This window comes from Sinocyclocheilus rhinocerous, unplaced genomic scaffold (assembly GCF_001515625.1).
Source record: "Sinocyclocheilus rhinocerous isolate Xijiao unplaced genomic scaffold, SAMN03320098_v1.1 scaffold1051, whole genome shotgun sequence".
Classification (NCBI taxonomy): domain Eukaryota; kingdom Metazoa; phylum Chordata; class Actinopteri; order Cypriniformes; family Cyprinidae; genus Sinocyclocheilus; species Sinocyclocheilus rhinocerous.
Window position 1 is genome coordinate 365,545 of NW_015653486.1, and position 24,305 is coordinate 389,849.

A 24,305-nucleotide genomic window follows, 5' to 3' on the forward strand; every position below is an offset into this window, starting at 1 on the left:
TTGTAACGAGTAATAATATTACCCAAATTTTATTAGTAATGCGTTATATTACTGCGTTAACAGCAAAAAATAATATACTACTGTAATATTATTACTTTTGTAATGCGTTACTCCCAACACTGCTCACAACCTGTCGGCACAATGTTCCCCTCCGGGCACAGCTAGGGTAAGGGCAGGGTTTATTTCTCACTTTTGGTATGAATCGCTCTCCTTCACTGCTTTTATTTGCTCTCATGCTCTCAATGAGTCTTTAAAACTAGTTTAGGCTTTAAAAATGTAACACAAACAGAAGACAATTGTCTGCATATGTATATGTACCTGTTGAAAAAATTATCTGTACAGTGTGGGTGGTTTAATTTATAAACTAGTCAACATTTGAAGTGGATCAAAACCTTTCATCAAAGTTGTCCTAAAACCTAAAACCAAAATGCGTTCTTGTCTTAGGACAACTTTGATGAACTTCTTTGATTCTCTTCAAATGTTGACTACTGTATTATAATAGAATCAATATTAATAATGTTAATTATTTATTTTTATATACTCTGTTCAAATGTTTTGGTCAGTATCAAATTGTATTTTTTATGTTTTTAATGGCTATATTTATTTGATCAAAAACTACAGTAAAAAACTGTAATATTGTAAACTTGAACTATTATTAACCATTATTATTAAACTGTAAACTTGAAATATTATTATACTTACACTAATATATATATATATATATATAACAATTGTATTTTTTTTCCTGTGATACATTTTCAAAAGCAATTATTCCAGTAATTTATTAAGCTCCAAATCATTATTCAAATTCTTAATATTTAACAGTTGTGTTGCTGGATAATTTTGTGGAGACTGTGATACATTTTTCAAAAATAAAAAATATGTATGATCTAGAATATAAATTGTATTAAATATATCAGATAAATAATAAATAAAAGCAGATGATTAAGCTTCAAACCACACTGTGCACATTTACAATCATACATTTCTCACTTTAATTATGTTCGCTTCACAGGCATGCCATTGCATTATAATTGTAGATATATTCATTAGAAATATTGCTTTGTTTTATGTTTTAAAAATTAGCTTTTTTTTGGCCTATTGTTCGTTGGAATTTGTTATCCTCAAGTCATTATTTGTGCCCTTCCGAGTAAGACATTCTGCTTCGGGTACAGAACAAGCACCAGCAGTGAGCTGGCGAGCTCTCTGACTCCACTTTATCAAGCTGTGATGAATTAATCACTAGCAATACAGATAGAGCCTTATAAGCTGGTTGAGGGCCTCTGGCCTTTCAAGAGAGGCTATTCTAGAGCCCGGTGCCTTCAATCTATTGTGTTTGTGTTCTTTCTTAAACTGCGAATGTGTCTCCGGTTAGAGTAGCGTTATCGCCACCATCCAAGCCCCACACACTTCGTAATAGCATTAGATGCTTTAAGGCTTGGAGGAGAGAGGCTCATGACAGGTGAATTCAACCTGGTACAGGTCAAGGAGGCATGAGATGAATCACTTGAATTAGCAAGCGGCATATGAGTACTGCCTCTGTCGGAGCATGCTTGTGGCATGCATTAATGAGGATGAATGCAAATCTGAGCATATGAATAATTTTAGCAGTTTAACTTGGACATATTTTTTATGTCCACGCAGGAACGTCGGTGTTCCAGATCACTGCCACAGACGCCGACGATCCCACCTACGGAAACAGTGCCAAGATCGTCTACAGCATTCTCCAAGGGCAGCCTTTCTTCACCGTCGACCCCAAAACTGGTACGCAAAGACCTCGCTTTTTACAAATAACCAGTTTTATGGACATTTTGAGATGCCTTAGACTGTAGAAGTCTGTACTTGAATATTTTCTGATTGTTCCTGTGAGCTTGTGCGAAGTCACCACCGGGTGAGTCATTCCACAATAATAGGCTGTAGGAAACACAGATACGTTTTCTCTGTAAAACAGCTTTCAGGCGCACAAAGGAACTCCCGATTTATTGCGCTACCCTATGTGGAGAATAATTGATGCGTTCTCACATTGTTGAGGGCCTTTCATACATGTTGTTTCCACCGAGACTGAGGGGAAAAACCCCTCCCGACCAGTACCAAAATGTGTCTTTTGTCGCAGGGACTTCAGTTAAGCATTAAAAGAATATGTATGCTCTTTCGAACGGAACTCAGACTCAGGCATCTACATTGAAATTCCATTGAATCATGCAGGAAATGTGGGAAATATCATTCTCAATTGTATCTCAGAAATAAATCAATAAACCTACATTGAGGGCGATGAATATGGATGGTTTTCTTTGGAGACTTACATGGTACACTCAATTACTCGCACAAAGCCCGGGTGGATAAACAAATCATTTTCATAATATTATCAACACATGGTTGAAACGTTGAGAGCATGGCACCGTACGACCCGGGCTACACTGTTCTGTGGAGGCTTGAAAACACCCGAACCGTGGCCTACTTGTTGTGATGTACTGCTCGCCTACAGTGTATATCCTAATTTAACGTATTCTTTCCTCCCTCGTTTTTTCATTCTGTGCTTAGTAGCCATTTGGTTCAATTTCCACAGTGGTGGTGTTTGTTTATGTCAAGTTGAATGTGCCTGGAGGGTGTTTGTCCCAGTTTGAAAGCGCCAACCTGCAGAGTGTTTATCCCATGATAGAGCCTATTTGGTGCAGGATGAATTTGCTTGGCTTGTATGCGTTTGAGTGTGCCAGGGTGGTGTGTGTAGATGCACGAACGTCTACATCAGCAGTGTACGAGGTAAAATGGTGAGTAGCATTCGTTCCAGCTGTTAGTGTGTGCGTGGTTTTTTTGGCAAACGCCCTGTCAGCAACAGCATGAGCTGCTGACCCAAGAGACTCAGCTTAGTACCAATACGTACTTCCATCCCTCAGATATCCGCCACGAAACTGCGCCAATTTACACAGAATTGCTTCATGGGTAGTCCACTGTGCATTTATTTATTATGTGTAATTGCTCGTTCAGTCTCCCTCCCGCTGGGACCTGTGGGATTGTTGCTGTCCTCCACTGAAGCAGCAAATCTCTGATGGCGGTTTGTCTTTTACTGGTGTCTTTGGCGCTAAAACTATGAGATTGGATGGACTGTAATCCCTCCGTGGTCACTCTTTCAACTCTTTTCTCATCTCTAATTCCCTGTTTGTGGCTATCATGAAGGTTTTGATGGGATTAAGAGGCCATATGATAATGTTCACATCAGCGGTTATTATCATAGGGCGCCGGTTTAACATTGCAATCTTGCATATCAGTGTTGCTTGCTCATTTTGGCAGGAAGTGCCTATACCCTTAGCACTGAGAGTAGTGTGTGTGTGTGTTTGAATCACTCTCAAATAATCCAATACTCCAGGTCTAGAGAGCCTCTTTTGCTCTTGGAGAGAGATAAAGCACTGACGGAGGCTTGTCTCTTCTGCTCTGAGCATCACAGCTATAAAACTTTTCACATTTTGAGTTTATCCGTAGATATACAGTAGGTGGTATTGGGAATTCTACTCTTGAAAGTGTAGTTTGCCAAGCTACAAGCTGAAAATTTAAAGGGATAGTTCACCCAAAAAATGTAAATTATGTCATTGATTACTCACCTTCATGCCGTTTCAAACCTGTAAGACCTTTGTTCATCTTTGGAAATTAAGATATTTTTGATGAAATCTGGACTTTCTGACCCTGCATAGACAGCAACGCAACTGACACATTCAAGGCCCAGAAAGGTAGTAAGGACATCGGTAAAATCATCAGTGGTTCAACCGTAATGTTTTGAAGCTACGAGAATACTTTTTGTGCAAAAAAGAAAGAAAAATAACAACTTTATTCAACAATTTCTTCTCTTCCGTGTCAGTCTTCGATGCACATTCATACCATGACACATCCGTGTTGTCTTAAAAGTTTGAAACGACATGAGGGTGAGTAATTAACGACAGAAATTTCATTTTTGCGTGAACTATCCCTTTAATGTCATTTAATGAAAGACGTATTTTCTGGTACAAAAAAAAATTTGATTTTTGAATGAACAATGTCAATAAGTGTCATAGTTTAAAAAAAACTATCCTAATTTATATAACAATATTATAATTATAAATATTGGAAAATGTGATATTTGTATAATTTACACAATTAATATTAATAGTATAATATTTAATGTTTTACTAAAACATTTTATTTATTTTGAATAGGTTACATTATATTTATACCTTATATAAATCTGCTTCAACCATTTGCTCAGGAAATAGGGAATAAGACGAGGATGAAGGAAAGGCTGGAAAGCAGAACAGATTGAGTCTGCCATGTGAACTTGCACATGAGATCCCATGGTAATGTTTACTATGAAATGAGTACCAGCTGACAAGATACTGTACAACCAGGCCCCAGTGCACCAACATGGGCAACAAAGGGCTGTTTACTTTATATGAGACCGAAAGGACATTCTAGTAGAGCATGCTTGATAATTATACAAGTTCCCTTAATTGTGAAGCCTTTATGTGCAATACAACATTGAGCTACTGAAAAAATGTAGTCAAGTTGCTACTATTAGTTATTTATTCCCTGTGATAAGGTTCAAGTGGGTGGAAGGAAGAAGACAGGGTCGGCGTACTGGGACGCAAGCTTTATTTCAAGTCTCTGGGTGCACACAACAGAAAACGGCGCTCACTGCGCTTTCAATCTCTCAGTCTAATAACTCATAACACAACTCGACATAGGCTTCGTGCTTCCATAACCCGTCTCCCCGGGTGGCTCGCGTTCCCAGTCAGTCTCCTCTCTCCATACATGCTCCAGGTGGCCCCCTTTTATCCGGTCTCTCCACACCAATTACTGAAACGAGACACAGGTGTTTATCATTTGCGCTTGAGCTACTTACGCACCGCTCGTCTCCTGCCTCTCTCTCCCGATGCAGATCTCGCTGAACCACGCCCCCCTCGCCACATACCCCCACCGCCCGACTCAGGCCGGGGAGAGTTCGTAAAGTTCGCGGAGAGTCCGTGACTTAAACGCCGTGCCTTGATCGGCGAGAATCTCTTTCGGGATTCCCACCCGGGAGATTAGATGAAACAGGGCCTCCGCTACACTTTTCGCGGAAATGCTGCGGAGGGCCACTGCCTCTGGGTATCGCGTTGCATAATCCACTAGGACTAATGCAAAGCGATGCCCCCGTGCAGATCGTTCTAATGGCCCGATGAGGTCCATGCCAATTCCTTTAAGAAGAATCGCTTTAAGTATTCCCCAATTGTAAGTCGCTTTGGATAAAAGCGTCCGCAAAATGACTAAATGTAAATGTAGTTATTTTCTGCCCTACATTTTTTTATTTTTTTTATTTTTTGTTAATTCGATTGGAGCATCAGCAAAAGAATACCAGCATCAATACTATTATAGTTACTGGAGCACTTTTACATTTATTTTATATTTTGTTAATAATTTATTTCCAGTGCCATTTTTTAGTATTCAAATTTATTTATGTATTTATTTTCAGGGTAAAATTATTAGAGGTTGTTCTTTTTATTCTAGTCTAATCTGATTTGTAGAATACGATATTTGTAGTATAATGTGGTTTAATATATCATAGTGGAATATGCTTGATCTGTTTTTCTTCCTACAATTACAATTACCCAAGCTACTGTTTCCACCCATCCACGTCTATGTAAAGTACAATAACTTGCATCATTTTGTCTAATCCTCTTAGCTGAGAATTACCTCTACTGCACCTTTGTGTAGTAGTTAGTTCGCCCCATTTACCGGTGGGTGATGCTTAGCCTGCGTGATGTTTTGCACTTTCACTATAAGGTTGACTGTCTGTTGTTCCATAAGAAATCAAACTCTCAGTACAAAGAACAGGGCTTACCAAGTTCTGCATCAGTGTCTGGTCCTGTTTGCTTTATTTACTTTCTGTCTCTGCTTTGTGGCTACTAGCTGAATACTAAGAGCCTGTTTAACATGAACATTTTGCTTTTTTCGTTGTGTTGTCTGCTGAAATCCCCTGTCCTGGCAGGTGGTGTCTGCTCTCAATAGGCTGGGTGCAATCTCTATGACATTCTCTGGGGCTGAACACTGGTGTATGTTTATTTGTTCTGGCGGATTGAGGTATCTGTTTGCATATTTTTTCTCACTCCCACTGGTCGTGTCCATTTAAAAAGAGAACATTGCATGTTCAAATATTTAAACTGTCCATCTCACACTTAACGCATAACATGAAATTGAAATTCTCTTCTAGTCATTCCCTCACTGGTCCTCTGTGCTTCTTGCCAGCATTTTGGACTTCTTGTAGGTGTTGTGTGTGTATTTATATTAAGACATTCAGACAGAAATATTTATACTGCCCATATATTTTATAGCATTTTTTTTCTAGTTATATGTCAAAAACATGAAACGTGTATAGTTACAGAGATGCTAGACATTTACTGTTTTCTACTCATCTTCCTTCCTTCCTATATAATATTACATTTCTGTATACATTTTTAGGTCTTCTTAGGTTTTCACCAGACAAAAAAAAAAACAATATATGAAACGAACCATAGTTATATATCAGCAGATCATCAGGTTACATCATTTTAAAACATCAATAAAAGAATGGGATATGTCCCACGTTAATAGCTTGGCTTGAAAATGCACACTTTTCTTTGATTTCTGGATGATGGATAACCTTGAGTGTGAAAACATCAAGGCATTTCATATATTTTTTGATGAAACTGTCAAGAAGTATTCTATATATATTCACTAACAAGTAAATAAAATGTGTCTAGTGCTATGTACTGACAGAGCTTATGCTTTTATGAAATTATGCTATTGATTTCTAGTGTTTTTAAACAACCCATGTTGGTGCACTGGGGCCTTGGTGTATCATGTCAGTTGGTGCTCATTTCTTAGAAACATTACCATGGGATCTCATGGCGTAAAGGGGCACAAATACAAGTTCACATGGCAAATTTTAAAACATCAATAAAGGAATGGGATATGTCCCACGTTAATAGCTTGGCTTGAAAATGCACACTTTACTTTGATTTCTGGACGATGGATAACCTTGAGTGTGAAAACATCAAGGCATTTCATATATTTTTTGATGAAACTGTCAAGAAGTATTCTATATACAGTGGGTACGGAAAGTATTCAGACCCCCTTAAATTTTTCACTCTTTGTTAAAAATGTGTCTAGTGCTATGTACTGACAGAGCTTATGCTTTTATGAAATTATGCTATTGATTTCTAGTGTTTTTAAACAACCCATGTTGGTGCACTGGGGCCTTGGTGTATCATGTCAGTTGGTGCTCATTTCTTAGAAACATTACCATGGGATCTCATGGCGTAAAGGGGCACAAATACAAGTTCACATGGCAAACGCAAGCTGTTATGCTTTCCAGCCTTTCCTTTATCCCTGTCTTATCCTCTATCTCCTGAGGGAACGGTTGGAGCAGATGGCAGCCTTTGCTTTAGAGCTGTGGAGTATGCAGGAGATGATCACCAGCATGCTTTGTGCAAGAGTGTGTGTGCACATCTGGAAAGGAAGGTTCATGCTAAGGGCTTAAACCGCATAGGAACAGTACATAGAAGTGAGAGGTCAGCACTCACCTGCTGGTGTGTTGTCAAGCTCGAAAAGGACCTGTACCAGGTCAGAACAGGGGCAAAGCAGAGGATAGCCACTCGCTGTGAGCTCACCGCCTCAATAACTAGGGGTCAAAGATCTGCAGTGTACACATGATATTCTGGACATGCACCTGTCCTGTGAAGGGTGGCTCTTATTGCTGGAAATGCCATCAAATGGCTAGCGGTTTGATTTCAAGCGATGGTTCTCCTAAAAATGCATTATTTAGTCACAATCTTGTCTTTTGAAAACCCATTTAACTTTCTATCTTCTATGGCAAACAAAAGGAGGTGTTAGGCTGAATTTCCAAGCTTTTCTTTTGCATACAGTGAAACTGAATGCTGACCATGGCTATCAAGCAAGATTTTCTATGAATAATGACTTCATATGAGTCTGGACCTCACATAGAGATATACTGTAATATGGCTTCATAAGACTTCAAATATAGAGCACGAGTTCTGTGGACTGCTTTTATTTTGCTTTTATGGTCCCTTTTCATTTGTAGGAGCTTCACAGCTCTAGTCCTTCATTTTCCATGGACAAAAGTAAATGAAGAATTTGCTTTATGGGAATTGTACAGTAATTTTCAAGAGATGTTCAACCATTTTATGGGAATTTCCATAGGAAATGTTGACAAAAATAAATGTTTATTTCTTTAAAGCCAGCTTATAGATGAATACACAGAAGCGTTTTGAATATGTGGTACATGCAATACCATTTGCGGTAGTTATAACTTTGGTCACTTTATTTTAAGGTCCGATTCTCGCTATTAACAAACCGTTAACTATGTCTTTTGCCTCAATAAACTCTGAGCTGAGCAAAAATATGAGCTTCAAAAGTGCTAATAAACAGCCAATATGTTAATAATAGGCATGCTAATAAGCAACTAGTGAGAATTGGTCCCTATACTAAGTGTTACCATGACTTTTTTTAATTATGTTTTTAAGTCTTTTATTCTCACCAAGGCTAACTTTTGTAACATTATAAATGTCCTTACTGTCGCTTTTGATAAATTATGACAATATTTATGTTTATCAGGCTTTTGCAGTTCCACAACCTTTTGTTTTCACTTCATTTGGAGGGTTCAATACCTCCCTAATCTTTGTCTGCTATGGAAATGTGGGCTGTTTTAATATTTGTACTTGAACACCATCATTTGCAGAAAATGGTAATACACTTTTGAACGTCCAATAATGGAATATGGGTTATGTAGGTCAGCGATAACTATATTAATTATTTCTGCCCTCTGGATCACAGGTGTCATCAGGACAGCTTTGCCGAACATGGACAGAGAAACTAGAGAGATGTACTCCGTGATCATCCAAGCCAAAGACATGGCCGGCTCTGTCGGGGGTCTGTCCGGATCCACGACAGTCAACATCTCACTGGCTGACATCAACGACAATCCACCACGATTCCCTCAAAGTATGAGTCCCCGCTTCTCTCGGTCTCTTTCACCATGGAAAAAAGTCTGGATTTTAGGCACGCCCCTTCTACAGAAACCATCTAATCCTTAAATCCCTTTGAATGTACTGTGAATTTATCCCAAATGGCTGAATTCGTTTAAGCTTTATTTTGTGAAAATAAACAACTTTTATTGAGCTTGCGCAGGTTTAATCTAAATAGACCCTGCAAATTAGCTGAGCGCAAGCAACACTTTTTAATATTCGCATCAAAAGATTTCGAATGTTTAATAAAATCGCATCTGTTCTGTTTGTGTTTATCCTCCACTTCAGAGAACTATCAGCTTTACGTGCCAGAATCTGCTCAGGTAGGGAAAGCAGTTGGGAAAATCAAAGCGAACGATGAAGACCTTGGCGTCAACGCTGAGATGACATACAGAATTACCAATGAAGAAGGAGCTGCCATGTTTTCCATCTCTACAGACAGTGACAAGAGAGAAGGAGTCATCTCCCTCAGAAAGGTCTGAACTAGACGTTCCCACAAAACCAATGGGTTCAACAGCCACGTAAACTAATGTCTGCTCATTCAGCCATGCCCTGTCTTTTCCCAGGCTAAAATGTCTTTTCTGCTTCTCCCTTGATCTTTTTACTGATGTCCTTTCTAGCCTCTGGACTACGAGAAGAAGAAGGCTTACTCTTTGAACATAGAAGGTGTCAACACCCATCTGGATCCTCGTTTTTCTTACCTGGGTTCTTTCAAAGACACCACCACGCTCAAGCTTATCATTGGGGATGTTGATGAAGCTCCGGTGTTTACTATGGACTACTATATCATGGATGTGTATGAAAATGCTCCGGCTGGGACAGAGGTTAGCATGGTAACTGCTCAAGACCCGGACAGCACAAGAAGCAAAGTCAGGCGAGTTTCCAAAGATAATTATACTGGTATATGTGGTTTTGAGGTATATTTTACAGTGTCTATATATCAGTGCAAATGTCTCTGCTAGTAGTCCACCAGGGTTGTGACCCATTCAGAATTGAACTGAGAATGTCTTTTAAATTCTAATTCAATTCCTGAATTTGACTGGCAGTAGCAAAGAGGATGCAGAATTGCAATTCAAATTGTTTAAGCAAGTACATATTCTCCCATAGCAAACTATGGGAGAACCCCCCCCCCAAACAAGAGAATGCTGTCTTGAAAAATCCTTATCTGAAAGTTCTGAATAAAAAGTTTCAAAAGCCTTGAAGTTTGAAGGTTTATATCATACCTCTAAGAGATCTAAGAGTTTTATTCTGCAGCTACTTAAACATCATACATATTTTAAATTGTTTAGGTTAAGCATCTTAACAAAATGTCTTGAAGTAAGGTCTAAACAGAAATTAATCGTAAGTTGTAGGTGACAGGAGATTAATTACTGAATAATCAAATGTATGAAATATATTCATAAGGCTTCAGAGTCTGCTTTTCTAATCATTTGTTAACAGGAAATCATGTATTTCAGCATTCAGTTTTAATGTCTATAAATGCTAAAAAAAAATGCTGTAAAGTTGCTTTGCAATGATTTGTATCGTGAAAAGTGCTATACAAATAAACTTGAATTGAATTGAATTGAATATTAAATGTGCTTCTGGAATATCTGTCATCATATTTTGAATATTATCTTTGAGTAGAACTTGTCTACATTGACATTTTAGGTATTCCATCGACCAAAATGCAGAAGGTGATGCACTTTTCACCATCGATGTTGACAGTGGACTAATTACAACCACCAAGAGTCTAGACCGAGAGGAGTTAGCCTGGCACAACATCACAGTGATGGCTTCAGAGATTGGTATGTACGACTCTGAGGCCTGAATTCTGTCTGTATTCATTGATATACAGTGGGTACGGAAAGTATTCAGACCCCCTTAAATTAAAAAAAACAGTGTCAGTGAAAGGCTTCAGATGTAATGTGATGTGTGCAGAAAAATCAACATAATTATCACTTGTGAGTTGATGTCCACGGCAGTAATTTGATCAGATTAGTATTAAAGTGTAAAAATATGATTTAACTGTGCATATTTAGGATATATACAAATAGCTGTGAAATTAGCAAGACAAATGGACCAGATATTTTTTTTATTAAAATGTCACTTCCATATGATACATTCACCTATGATGTATGTATGTAGCCTACTGTTGGACATTACTATTGGACAAATAAACTAGTGAGAGTATTAAATATTCACACAGTTAAAGAAGTGCTCAAAAGTTATCATTTGAATTGTGAATAAAGGATTTAAGGATATCTCTTTCTTGTACATAAAACACGGTATTCAACAGCAAATATTGCTGATTCACACTTTATGCCAATGTGTCCTGATATGGCATGATTTCAATCATGTGAAATCCCTCATACATTGATCATTCATTGTTTTTTGCCAGTTATTTAAATAGAAAACATCCATGATTGAATATTTGCCATATTTTTTCTTTCCAGACAATCCAAATCTGGTGAGCTATGTACCCGTCACAGTCCAGGTCTTGGATGTCAATGACAATGCCCCCTATATTGTCACAGACAGCGCTCTGGTTGTGTGTGAAGACTCCAAGGCAGGCCAGGTTAGTTATCTCCTCTCAGTCTTTTTCGACCTGCCAGCTCCAATCTGAACCCCTGAAACCATTTTTCCTATCTGCACTCCTCCTTTTCTCCTACCCTATTTCTGCACCATTTTTGTTTTCTCAAACCATCTTTTTTTTTTTCATGGTTTAATTCCATCTTTCTTTTCACACACACACTCCCACGTACACTAACGCCAAGTGCACATGCATAAATGAGAAACATATACGCTGCCTTTATGATATGTCTGACACCATCAAGGATGGATTTATCTGTGGCTCGACAGACTTTGGAGGCTCTTAAACCTATAAATAATTCAGCATGTACCAATGTATTCATCGGCAGATAGCAGTCCGCATCAAGCGCACTAGGAATGGCTCACAGGAAATGTTAATCGTTGCACATTGAAATCTAGGTTCATGTGCAGCAATGCACAGCAGTGCTGCGGCATAGCCTTTATAGCTTTACCCTTGAATGAGATTATGATTTAAGCAGTTAGACACACACAATTCACACACAGTGGGCGACAATGCATTTTTAAATTAAATATCAAGGGTCCTCTTTGAACATTTGTGTCCGCTGTGCTGGTGGTTAACCATAAAGGGTACTTAAAGGGATGGGTCACAATTCCGTCATCATTTACTCACCCCAATGTTGTTCCAAACCAATAAAAGTTTGGTTATTCTTCGAAACACAAGTGATATTTGTAATGAAACTTGAGAGGTTTTTGTCCCTCCATTGAAAGTCCAGGAAACCAAAACTTAGAAGATCCAAATAAAGGTGTCATAAAATGAACCCATAAGAATCATCCGGTTTAATCCAAGTTTTGTGAAGAGATACGATTTGAATCATGATTTATATTACACTATGTATTATGAACAGATTTAATGTAGACAGTTATTCACATATAAACGTTCATGATGGTTTACCATATGTGATGCACTATATGGTTGTGTGTTGATCATTGCTTAGATGTGCATAAAAGCCTAAATTGATTAATCATATAAAGCGATTGTACTGTATCTCTTCACACGACATGGACTAAACGGCTTTATATGGATTCATTTTACAAAGTATTAATGACCTTTTTGGATCTTTTAAGTTTTGGTTATCTTGACTTTCAATGGAGGGATAAAAGGGATAAACACCTCTTAGATATTTTTAAAATATCTTAACATGTGTTTCGAAGATTAACCAAAGTGTTATGGGTTTGGAACAACATGAGGAGGAATAAATGATAGCAGAATTTTCATCTGTTTAAATAAAGGTATGGTAAATTATTCAGCCTGAATGAAAGTGTGTGATTAATGTACATAGTTGTGTTTTCATTTTGGACCTCTGCTTAATTAATTAAAGGCTGCTTTTAAAGCACCACAGAGTTTTTTTTTTTATTATTATTTTCGGGCTTCGTTCAAGCCCAGTAAATTATTTACTGTATAAGGCAGAGGTCCATTCATAAGCGAAGAAATTGTCTCTCATTTATTATGACTTCTGGTCTGCTGGGCTCAAACCGGTCCATCTAACATCTAAATAAAATCCTCTTCCCAATTACTTTGTAAGATAATCGGGGATTGCTGTCATGCTGTGGCCCTTGATTAAGTGTTTCCACAGAGATAAGGCAAAACCACATTTCTTGTACTGGCATCAACTCACAGGAAGCTCTTTTCTTTTGATCTGCTCTGCACACATTCACAACAGTACGCTGCATGAAACAATGCAATGTAATTTGGAAGAAATCTGTTATGCAGTGGCACAGGCCATTTTCAAACCTGGCTCTATTACTTGGTCCAGAGTTCTGTTCTGCTCCCTTCTCCATGTATTGGTATGTCTTATTGTACTTTTGGGTGGAAAGTGCATTATGTTTGCACCCTCGACATTACAAAAGGATTTGTGATTGTCTTAAAAGCTTCGATAAGAATGTGATGAAAACAAACAAATCAGTATGTTTTGCATTATATGCCATGACTTTACAGCAAAAGTGTGTTGAATTTATAGAATTTATGTTTAGGGACGGTGGGATTGTTTTAAAAATGTTTTTGAACCTGTCTTGAAAGTGTCTTATGGTCACCAAGGCTGCATTTACCTGATCAAAAAATACAGTAAAACAGTAATGTTGTAAAATAAATAAATAAATAAACTTTATTATATATATATAATTAGTTTTTTTTTTTTTTGCTCTGGTGTGAAAGTGCCCCAGAGAGAGAAACCCTTGGCCCAACATGGATGGTACAGCGCAGACAGGTGAAGAGCTTCAATAATTGGTCCAGACTCTGCATGAGGAGATTCCCACTTGCAGCTGATGTGCTAGCAGGAGCCAATTAGGTTAACAAGCTGACAAAACATCATGAGTCTGAGCAATGCTTCAAACTAGCGATCTGTTCAATGACTGTGATCCAGACACCCAACTGGCCGAGGGGCTTAGGGTCAGCAGTCTGAAGTTAATGTCTTTCAAAAGTGGAGAGGAAGAAGAAGCCCAGGTGGTCCAATTACATTTCTGGGTTATAGGGAGTGACAAAACCCATCTCTCAGCGAAGCGAACGCGTCTGTTTTAGATATTTTTAATGCCATTTTTCATTCAACCTTAATTCTGGAGAAAGAAAGCACTAAGCATCAGCTTGTTTTCTCTTGTTCTGGGTGTAGGTCATTCAGACCATCAGGGCCACAGACAAGGACAACTTCGCCAATGGTCGGTTTACTTTCGCTCTGCCAGAAGACCTTCCAGCGAATCCAAACTTCACTCTGAAGGACAATGCAGGTAAAAACAAACAAACACAATAACAAAACCACACTTCCGCAGGATTTGTTTTGGCTTGGTAAAACATCTAATTAGAAATAGTTTGACATGTTAAGCCTGTATTTTAGGAGTTAGTTACAAAAACTAATTCCATATTCAGTACTTAAGTTGTACACAGGCTCTCATGAAAGTCAAATATGATCTGACTGATCTAAAGGGGCTCTCCGATGGCATCTCAGTAATGGAATCTTTCTAATGTTTTCCAACTGATTTCCTGATGTTTGCTCAGGGCAAACCCTCAGCACCTCTCCACAAACATATTTAGTACCACATGTTGTCACACACATCACCCTCATTTCCAGCCTTCCCCTCCTCTTCTTGCTCTTTTTTTTTATATCGTTGCAAGGCCAACCGAGCTGTTTCCTCGGAAACCAGGTCTGTGTTTATGTTAGCTCAACGCTCCCTGGTGGAGACGGCTGGGCTGTAATGATTTCCTTCTAATGCCGGACCACTGCTTCGGTGAATCATGGCTGCAGGTGGACCAGTCGGAGTTTAACAGGGCAATCAGGGAGATAAGAGGCAGATGCTAAAAGCCCAGAGTTCAGAAGAGCCAGTGCTTCAGAGCTTTATTTGAGCTTGTATCCTAGCCAAGGTCCCCTCAGACTGCCTCATCCTTAAATAATATCCCAACGGATGGACCATTACGGACCGTTTTACTCATTGGAGGTTGGAGAGCTCTGTTGTGCTTGCTGTGATTGGGTGGGTGTGTAGGGCTGTCATCCTTGATCACGTAGATGTTTCTCTCCTGGTGCCGCAATCATTATGCCAGCGTCCACACGACCTGAGCGCTTGCCAGGTTGAGGCGGAAAAAATATGATGGACATTCCCTACGGAGGTGCACTTATTTCCCCCCTGGGAAATGGCAGTGAGTTCAATTGAATAATAATCATCTTGACGGTTATGTCCTTCGACGTAGTTCATATTCTAAATCTAGGAAAGTGTTTGCAATGAAGCTCTCCAATGAATAGGTGAGGGAATGCATGGTATGCCCCATCCGCAAAGATAGCCTACGTCAAATTTGATGCCTTGCCACGGTTTTGGCAAGAGTGTTTCTGTTTGTGTCATCTGAGATGTGGGGCGCATTACATCGAGAGTGTCCCTCCTGGGCCAATTCACCGCAATTCTCTCTCAGGCCATTTATCTCCCACCATTTAAACACTCACATTAAGTTATAACAGCTAGAGCGATCAGGACTCATGCCAGAACTGCAGTATTGGCAGTATTTGTTGTTGTTGTTGCTATTTCCTATTTATTTATTTATTTATATATTTGTATATTTATTGCATGACACATCTCACAGTGAAGATTACTTATCTACAGTACATGCATGGTTCGCTCTCATGTTATTTCACAGGGAAAGTGTTTACGAATCATTGCTACTTAAATCAAAGCGCAACTGTGAATTTCCCATCCATGTGTAATTACAGACCGCGTTTTCTGCGTTGTTTGTGAAGATTTGCTAATGATCATTCCACCCTCTGTCGTTTCATGTTCATGCTTTTTAATAGTGTTTGGACAGAGTAAATGGAGTCTACCTGCAGGCCATTTTATAAAACCCCCACAGCATGAAATCAAACACAAACGTGCTAAACCTAAGGGTCAATACATGAAGGGCTAATTTATGCGTAAATATTTCAGAGATGCTAATTTGGCTAGTGTTAACCTTAACCCTTAGTTAGGAAATTTTCCTTCCTGTAGTTTCTAATGCATGCACAATAGTTGCTGGTTCTGCATACATTAGACCCCTGGAGAGAAAGAGCTCTGCCTCTTTTGCACTGCTGTAGACTTGGGTATATGGACATTAGGGCCCAGAGACGAGTGAATAATATCAGATATTTCTAGCATTCACAGTTAAGGAATATAGTATACATTTATGTCTTTTCATTCATAAAATGAAAGTATATTATTTCCCTTTATAAATGAAAGCATCAGTTACAGTATTTGTCATTAGTTACTTTTCTTTCTCCCTAGCAGTTAAATAACTGTTTAGTCCTTCATTTTTGTATTCAGTCTGTATATAACTTTACTAACTATATAACTTAGTTATTTTTTAGTTTAAACTCGACATGCATGGTTTTTCAGTACCATATTGTAATAATGTTTATCAGCCAATATTAGAGGTGATTTTTTTTATTTATCCATATCAGTTGTATAGTATTGTATACTAATTATGCTCATGCATAATAATAATAATAATAATAATAATAATAATGCATGCTCATTTGCTCTATTTTTACATTTACATTACCTTTGTCATCTTCTAACACTAATATAAAGTTAATCTTTTAAAACACTAATATTTTATTTTAACACTGTTAAATATCTTTAACAGTCTTTAACAAATCTCAAAATGAATATTGGTCATTTAGTGATTATTTACTGATTTCCAGTTATAGCCTATTAATTAACTTGAGGTTGATCATAGACAGGAGGTGGGAAAACCGTTTATTTTTACACTGTATCAGATAAAAAAAAATATTCTTAATTTTTGTTGTTGCTGGCACCCATACCAAAATCCAGAATATTGTTTGGATACTTTTATGCCGTTGTAACGAACAGTCCACTGTAGGTGAGTTTAAGAACCCATGTGCAGTTTATTCAAAAAGTAATCCAAAATAAAAACATAATCCAAACAGAGACTTGACTTGACATGACTTGAACAGACTTGGCATGAACAGACTTGACGTGAACAGATTTGATTTGGCATGAACAGACTAGACTCACCGACAGCAGGTTACAACATCAATACACGACGAGAGACAATGGCAACATGATGGCTACTTATAGCAAACAATACAGGTCACATGACCAGAACCAACCAATGAGAGACAGGACACATGACTAAGACAACCAATGAGAACATGACACATGAACCAAGGAACCAATCAGAACATAACACACAGTCAAGGGAATCACATGACTAAATAGGGACCATGACTAAACTCCAAAATAAAAGACATGAAAACAAGAACATGAAACAAAACACAAAACAGACATTACAGCCGTACACAAAAGGTTGTGGATAAATACATAAATAAAGTAAATACTCTGTCTAAACCCTGATGAGTTGTTGCAGGCAATTTGCCCAGAGGTGCATTTGTATAGCATGATTAATATTAAAATGCCCCTACCGATGTTAAACCCAAACCCACACTCTTGCTCTCCTGGGAGCTGGTATTCAGAGGGAGACGGAATTCATCTTGCAACCCAAACCCCCTCAAACCCTCCCAGGCTGCAGAGTCAGAAGACACTAGCTCAACACACATCTGCAATGTGAAGCAGCAGCATGACCGTGCATACGCTGAGGTGCTTACGACCTGCCTGTCTGTGGGTGTGTGCGTATGTGCAAAAGGAAGGCAGCGACAGCTAGAAAGAAGGTGAAAAAATTTGCACAAGCCTCTCAAAAATGAGAAAGGTTGGAGCACTGTAGGGAGTTAATAAAGCATGATGCTTTTGTCACTGTGTGGGGTTTACAGGCTGTCAGCACACCGGCGCTCCAACACTCCTGTTGGGGAGGTACAGCAGTAAAGCAAACTGTTGTTTTTTTTTTTTTCAATCAGACACAAGTAAAGATGGGCCAATATGGATCAGAAAACATAAACACCATTTTTTTTTGCGTTTCTAGCTTAAAAATGTATTTATAAAACTCATAATTCTGATTCTAAATTTTGATTGGATTAACCAAATTTGAAACTATTGTAAAATTACATTATTTATATGTCCAATAGTTTGTGGTCGGTAACATTTTTTGGTAACACTTTATTTTGAGGGTCCCTTTTGAACATTCTATTGACAATAAGTAACATTGCACCTACATGTCAACTATCTCCCATTAGAGTATCAGTAGCCTGTCTGCTTAATATCTGCTACCTCTTTATTGTGATGGTCTCCCAACAGACATCCTACTGACTATAAGCAAAGACTACAGAAATACAAAGACGGTTCACTCCTATATCTATGAATGGGAGAAACTGCAACGCGCAATATGGTGAAATAGTCCCGCCTTCTAAATGAAAGAGCCAATTGCTGATTGGTAAAGTCATTGCGTCACTGCAGCGGCCATTAGAAGCTCCGGTTCCCATAGAAACCTGAGGCTAGAGCAGCGATGCGCATGCGTATTCATAAGCGCGATAAAACTGCATACGCATTGGCAGGTCTAGCTTGAAAAATAAGCTTTTTTTAATGCTATTTGAGCATAAGAAACAACATTCATCGGGCGGTTCATTTCAGATTTTGTTGCTGATTTGAAATATGTAATTTAATTGCGACTTCAGCGAGCAGTTTTTGAGATTTCAGGATTCCCCCATTTATTTAGATTTGTTTGAGCAGCCCGGAGGCGTTGCAAATATGGCCGCCGAATGAACAGACTTTCCTTGAAGTGGACTTTGCTATAAGTAACTTTGCAAGTACATGCCAACTTAATCTAACCCTAACCCTACCAGTCTACTAACACTCTAGTGAGGCTTAGTAGATATGTAGGTGCAACGTTACTTATAGTCAACAGAATGTGTTAATGGAAAAAAATAAATAAAATGAAACCCATTTTTTATATATTTTTAAAAGAAGTCTCTTATGATCACCAAGGCTGCATTTATTTGATCAAAAATAGAGTAATAACAGTAATATTGTGAAATACTATTACAATTTAATATAACTATTTTCTATTTTAATTTATTTAAAAAATTTTGTTTCTCTTTTGTAAGTTGCTTTGGATAAAAGCATCTGCTGAAGGCATAAATCACCACCTTGGAGTTATTAGGTTCTATCTGCATTCTGAGCGGTTTTGAGATGGTGAGCTTCAAAGTTTTTGCATTCCATATACTATGTAAACATCATATACTTTGTTTTGTTTTGTTTTTTTAATTAAAAAGTCCCAGAATGTACACAATTAAAAAAAAAAAAAAAAAAGTTGTCACAGAATAAGAATATGTGAATAACCCAATTTTAATAAAACATTTGAGATAGAACCTTATAATTCCAAGGTGACGAAAAGTAAATGTAAAATAATTTATTCCTGTGATGGCAAAGCTGAATTATTTAGGAGTGTCACATGATTGTATCATTCTAATATGCTGATTTGGTGCTGAAGACAGTTGTGCTGCTTAATATTTTTGCAAAAACCATGATAAATGATACAGGATTCTTTGATGAATAGAAAGTTCAATGAACAGCTTTTTTAAGAGTCACTGTAACTTTAGATTGGTTAATGCATCATTGCTGAATAAAAGTATTAATCTTAACTTTTGACTGATATATACACCAAAAATTATGCATAGTGGAATGTCATTTATCATAGTGCTGTGGCTGCAGTTTTATCGCTGTTGTCATTTCAACAGTGAAGAATCCAAAACCATATCAGGCAGCTTGAAAATGAAATAACAGAATGCAATATTCAAAAAGCTGTTCTCCATTCTCAGAGGCAACTGCCGAGAATGAGGAGAGAATTGTTTTGTTGGCCTCTGTTGCACGGCGTCATCATGCATGCAGCCAGCGAGAATAAACCTCTGCTCTCTCTGACAGATAGCAGCGCGAGCGTGTTGGCGCGCAGGCAAGGCTTCAGCCAGGCAGAACAGGAGCTGTACCAGCTGCCCGTGGTTGTGTGGGATGGAGGAGAGCCCGTCCTCAGCAGCACCAGCACGCTTACGCTCAGGGTGTGTCCATGCCAGCGCGGGGCCAGGATGCCAGTGTGCAGGGCTCAAGCATTCCTGTCCTCGGCCGGTCTCAGCACCGGAGCCCTCATTGCCATCCTGCTGTGCGTGCTCATCCTCTTGGGTAAGACTGAAAACACAACAGCCAAGAGAAGAACTTTAATCTTTCCTTCATGAATTTGCCATCAGGGAAAGAGCAGAAACATACGAAGGGGTCCAAAGTTCTGAATCCAGAAGTAAAATTATTCTTTTTCTTTTTCTTTCTTTCTTTCTTTCTTTCAATTTAAATTTGAGTGAGTCTTCAATACTTTTATTTTTTAAATATTTTTGTAGGATTTTTAGTAATAATTTTCTTTATTTTATTCTCACTTTCTTGACAGACAGACAGACAGACAGATAGATAGATAGATAGATAGATAGATAGATAGATAGATAGATAGATAGATAATGTAGACAGACAGGCAGACATTGTTGTGGATCATTTATTATAAAGATCTAAGGATTTGTGAGATGATGTATATCCAATATGTTCTATGCTGCTTTCTTTTACTTGACATCCTGAGAAACACTGCTTGAAATTCACTGGTTGTAGATGAGAAGTTTCACCCTGCAGAATGTGTGAAAACCCCTCTCTCACTCCGGTCCACTGACAAGGCCAAATACTGTATAGACACTACTCAGGAATGCTGCACAACTGTGTGGGCTGAAACCTGGAACAACAATTGTAACGTGCACATACCTGAACAGTAGATAGATAGATAGATAGATAGATAGATAATGTAGACAGACAGGCAGACATTGTTGTGGATCATTTATTATAAAGATCTAAGGATTTGTGAGATGATGTATATCCAATATGTTCTATGCTGCTTTCTTTTACTTGACATCCTGAGAAACACTGCTTGAAATTCACTGGTTGTAGATGAGAAGTTTCACCCTGCAGAATGTGTGAAAACCCCTCTCTCACTCCGGTCCACTGACAAGGCCAAATACTGTATAGACACTACTCAGGAATGCTGCACAACTGTGTGGGCTGAAACCTGGAACAACAATTGTAACGTGCACATACCTGAACAGACAGGAAGTGTTGTTAATAATGCATTTAAATATAAGCAGGGGCGTAAATTTCGTCTAACAGTTGGGGGGGGACAATAAACATAAAATTTCTCAAGAGCAATTTTTGAAGGGGACACAAATAATACAGCTAAAATTGTACTTGTAAGGATATGTATACACAGAGGAAAGCCTTACTATTAGTGCAGCAGGGAGACCGTGCCAAATTAGACAACTTCAAGCTGTTGTGGTTGTGCCGCGACGGCGGTCGTGACTCGTTTCCGTTGTAGACATTACTATCCGTCACAGTGTTGCCAAGTCTGCGGTTTTCCCGTGGAATTGGGCTACTTTATCACTGTTGCCACGTGTTGAAGCGACCCCAATAATGTGTATTTTAGCCTCTGGAACGTGATTTTTACCGGGGGACCCCCTCGAAACACGGATAGTTTGGGCTACTTTTGGGCTACTTTTGACTAGCAATTAGGCGGGTTTTGTTGTAAAAACCTGGCAACCCTTTCCGTCAAGCAGGTAACGTTATTATTTCTAACATAGCGGACTCATCGAGAAATACATTGCCATCATCTGTATTAAAGAGAAAATAATCACTTCATCCGATGTTTAAGTGAATAAAATAGCCTTGGCAGCCTTACTTACTGGAGTTCCACAACTATTGACTTTGTTCTCTCTCACCGGTAAACTTAAAACGCATTTTTGCCCTGTTTGTGTTGTTTTACTACTTACACAATTATGTAAAGTAAGTATAAAACTTATTTACAATGCACAGCGTGGTTTTTAATCATATTTTTAGGGGGGACAACCCTCAGATGGGGGGGGTCTTGAAACCCCCCACCCCCCAAGATTTCCGCCTATGAATATAAGGCAAAAAAGTATTTTTGCTTGCTAGGATTTAGAGGCTCTTCCCAATTTACAGCATAATATCCAAACACAATGCTGTGGCTCCATTCCAAAATCTAGTGAGGTGCCTATCTACCCTGCTGAAGAAAAAACATATTATTCAAGCCTGAGCTGGTTTGCAAGTCTCAGTTGGTCTCCCTGTATATATATACGGGGTGTTTTTATCATTTAACAACTGTCATTATGAAGACTGTTTCCAGAAGTAGACAACAACATAGTTACCTTTTTAGGTAACAATTTAAGGTGGCATGTATCCCTGTTATATCCATCTAAGGAGATAGCATGATGAACATGATGAACATGATGAACCACTCAATAATGTATAGTCAATAATGTTAGTAATACAGTTATATTTCATCTAATATGTGTAGACTATTTTACCTAATGTTTATGTATTTATGCTATTTAATTCTAAATGTATTAAAATCTTTTGTTAGCAACATGCTATAATATATGTAGAGTTGAGTCTCCCTTGTCCTTCACATGAGGTGAACTACTTGTGGCAAATTGATTTAAGCATTCCGAGTAAGATACTATTATATTGTTTATAAATATTTTTACATTTTAAATTGGATGTATATTTTTTTGTTTTAGTGTTGTTGTTTTGTCATTTTTATCATTTTTAATGTATAGTTTTTATTCATTTTTCAGTTTTAGTTGTAGTTGTTTTAGTTCATCTAAATGGCAACTAACAACCAGCTGAAATAAAATGAATTCAATTTTTTATATTTTATTTCATTTCATTTCACATTTATTTGTTTTTGTGGTTTTAGTTTTCTATAATAACCCTGCTTATGGGGGTCCATTTAGTGCTACCCAGTGTTATTTTAGTATCACTGATATACTATCATAGCTTTTGTTATTTTATTTTTATATATATAGTTTTGTTATAAATTAGTATTTATTCATTTTAGTTTATTTCATTTGAGTTATTTTAGTACTTAAAGTTAAACTAAACAAAAATGAGAAATGTTGCTTCGGCTAATAGCTGAAATAAATGCATATTTAATTTTATTTCTGTTAATGTTTATTTTGTTAAAACAAAAATGAGAAATGTTGCTTCGGCTAATAGCTGAAATAAAATACATATTTAATTTTATTTCTGTTAATGTTTATTTTGTTTCAAATAATGATTTATTATTATTATTATTATTATTATTATTATTATTATTATGTTTTAGTTAATGATTGCTGTTGCTGCCTTAAAAGGTAGCTGTTTGGAACAGGGCTAATCTGTTTGAATGAAGAGGCTCATGGCTATTTATGGCAAAACGCCATTGATTTCACATCAGCACATGAGTGATTAAGTGATTATTTGCCCAGACAAAGCTTTTCCCCATATGAAAATGTCAGCAAGCAGATGATTGCACTCCTCATTTTATACGCCCAAGCGATACGTCGCTAACTCCCGATGGTAGTGAAGCTAATTCACATCACCATTTACATGGATGAACAAACTAAGCTTGTGTCTCCTCTCTTGTAGCCATCGTGGTTCTGTTTGTCACTCTGCGTAGCAAGAAAAGCAAAAAGGAGCCTCTGATCATCTCGGCGGAGGATATCAGAGAGAACGTAGTCACGTACGATGACGAGGGAGGAGGCGAGGAAGACACAGAGGCCTTTGACATAGCGGCGTTGAGGAACCCCGCAGCAGCCGAGGAGATGAGGATGAGGAAGGACCTGCAGTCAGAGGTGTGGAGAGCAATGGGGACCGAGACTCTCAGCCCGGCTTTGACCTTACCAGACGAGGACATCCATGAGGTGATTAAGCTCAAGGTTGTTGAGGCAGACCGGGACACAAGCGGCCCTCCGTACGATTCTCTTCAGACTTACGCTTACGAGGGCTGCGGCTCCCCGTCCGGCTCCATCAGCTCACTGGACCTGCCGGAGCCCCAGACGGAGCTGGACCTCAGTGAGGTAGACAAATGGGGCCCTGAGGTACAAGTACTGAGCAGAGTCTTTGAAGAGAAAGGCCAGCAGCACGTCCAATAATGGCTGCGCATGTTCTGTAAACCAGAAGTTGTGTGTCGTTTCCCTGATGTCTGGTCAAATGGGACTGCAGTGAAGACTGAAGTTTTTTTTTTTTTTTTTGTCATCCAGTTTTGCTGTGGGATTATTTGACTTGTTTTTCACTGGCCTCTACAAGTGGAAGTTGATTTTTGAAGAAAAAGTGTAAAATTGAGAAAAAATTGAGAACTCATAAAGGAAGCTATTTTCCCTGGTGTATATTTTCTATTGCTTAATAAAATTCATGATTCCAGATAAGTAAAGCGTGCCTCTATTGCATCTTCATCCATTTCCAGCAGCTACAAAAGTG

General features: G+C 38.2%; 1 protein-coding gene across 1 annotated transcript in view; it reads left to right on the top strand.

The window, feature by feature from the left end:
• Positions 1-24,098, top strand: part of LOC107716360 (cadherin-18-like) — a 25,698-nt gene extending 1,600 nt beyond the window's left edge. The window contains exons 2-10 of the mRNA XM_016522772.1: positions 1,645-1,764; positions 8,836-9,003; positions 9,315-9,502; positions 9,647-9,900; positions 10,677-10,813; positions 11,462-11,583; positions 14,222-14,336; positions 19,896-20,147; positions 23,475-24,098. Of these exons, the coding sequence (XP_016378258.1) occupies positions 1,645-1,764; positions 8,836-9,003; positions 9,315-9,502; positions 9,647-9,900; positions 10,677-10,813; positions 11,462-11,583; positions 14,222-14,336; positions 19,896-20,147; positions 23,475-23,980 (1,862 nt within the window). The 3' untranslated portion in view covers positions 23,981-24,098. The remainder of the gene's footprint in view (positions 1-1,644; positions 1,765-8,835; positions 9,004-9,314; positions 9,503-9,646; positions 9,901-10,676; positions 10,814-11,461; positions 11,584-14,221; positions 14,337-19,895; positions 20,148-23,474) is intronic.
• Positions 24,099-24,305: the final 207 nt, after the last annotated feature.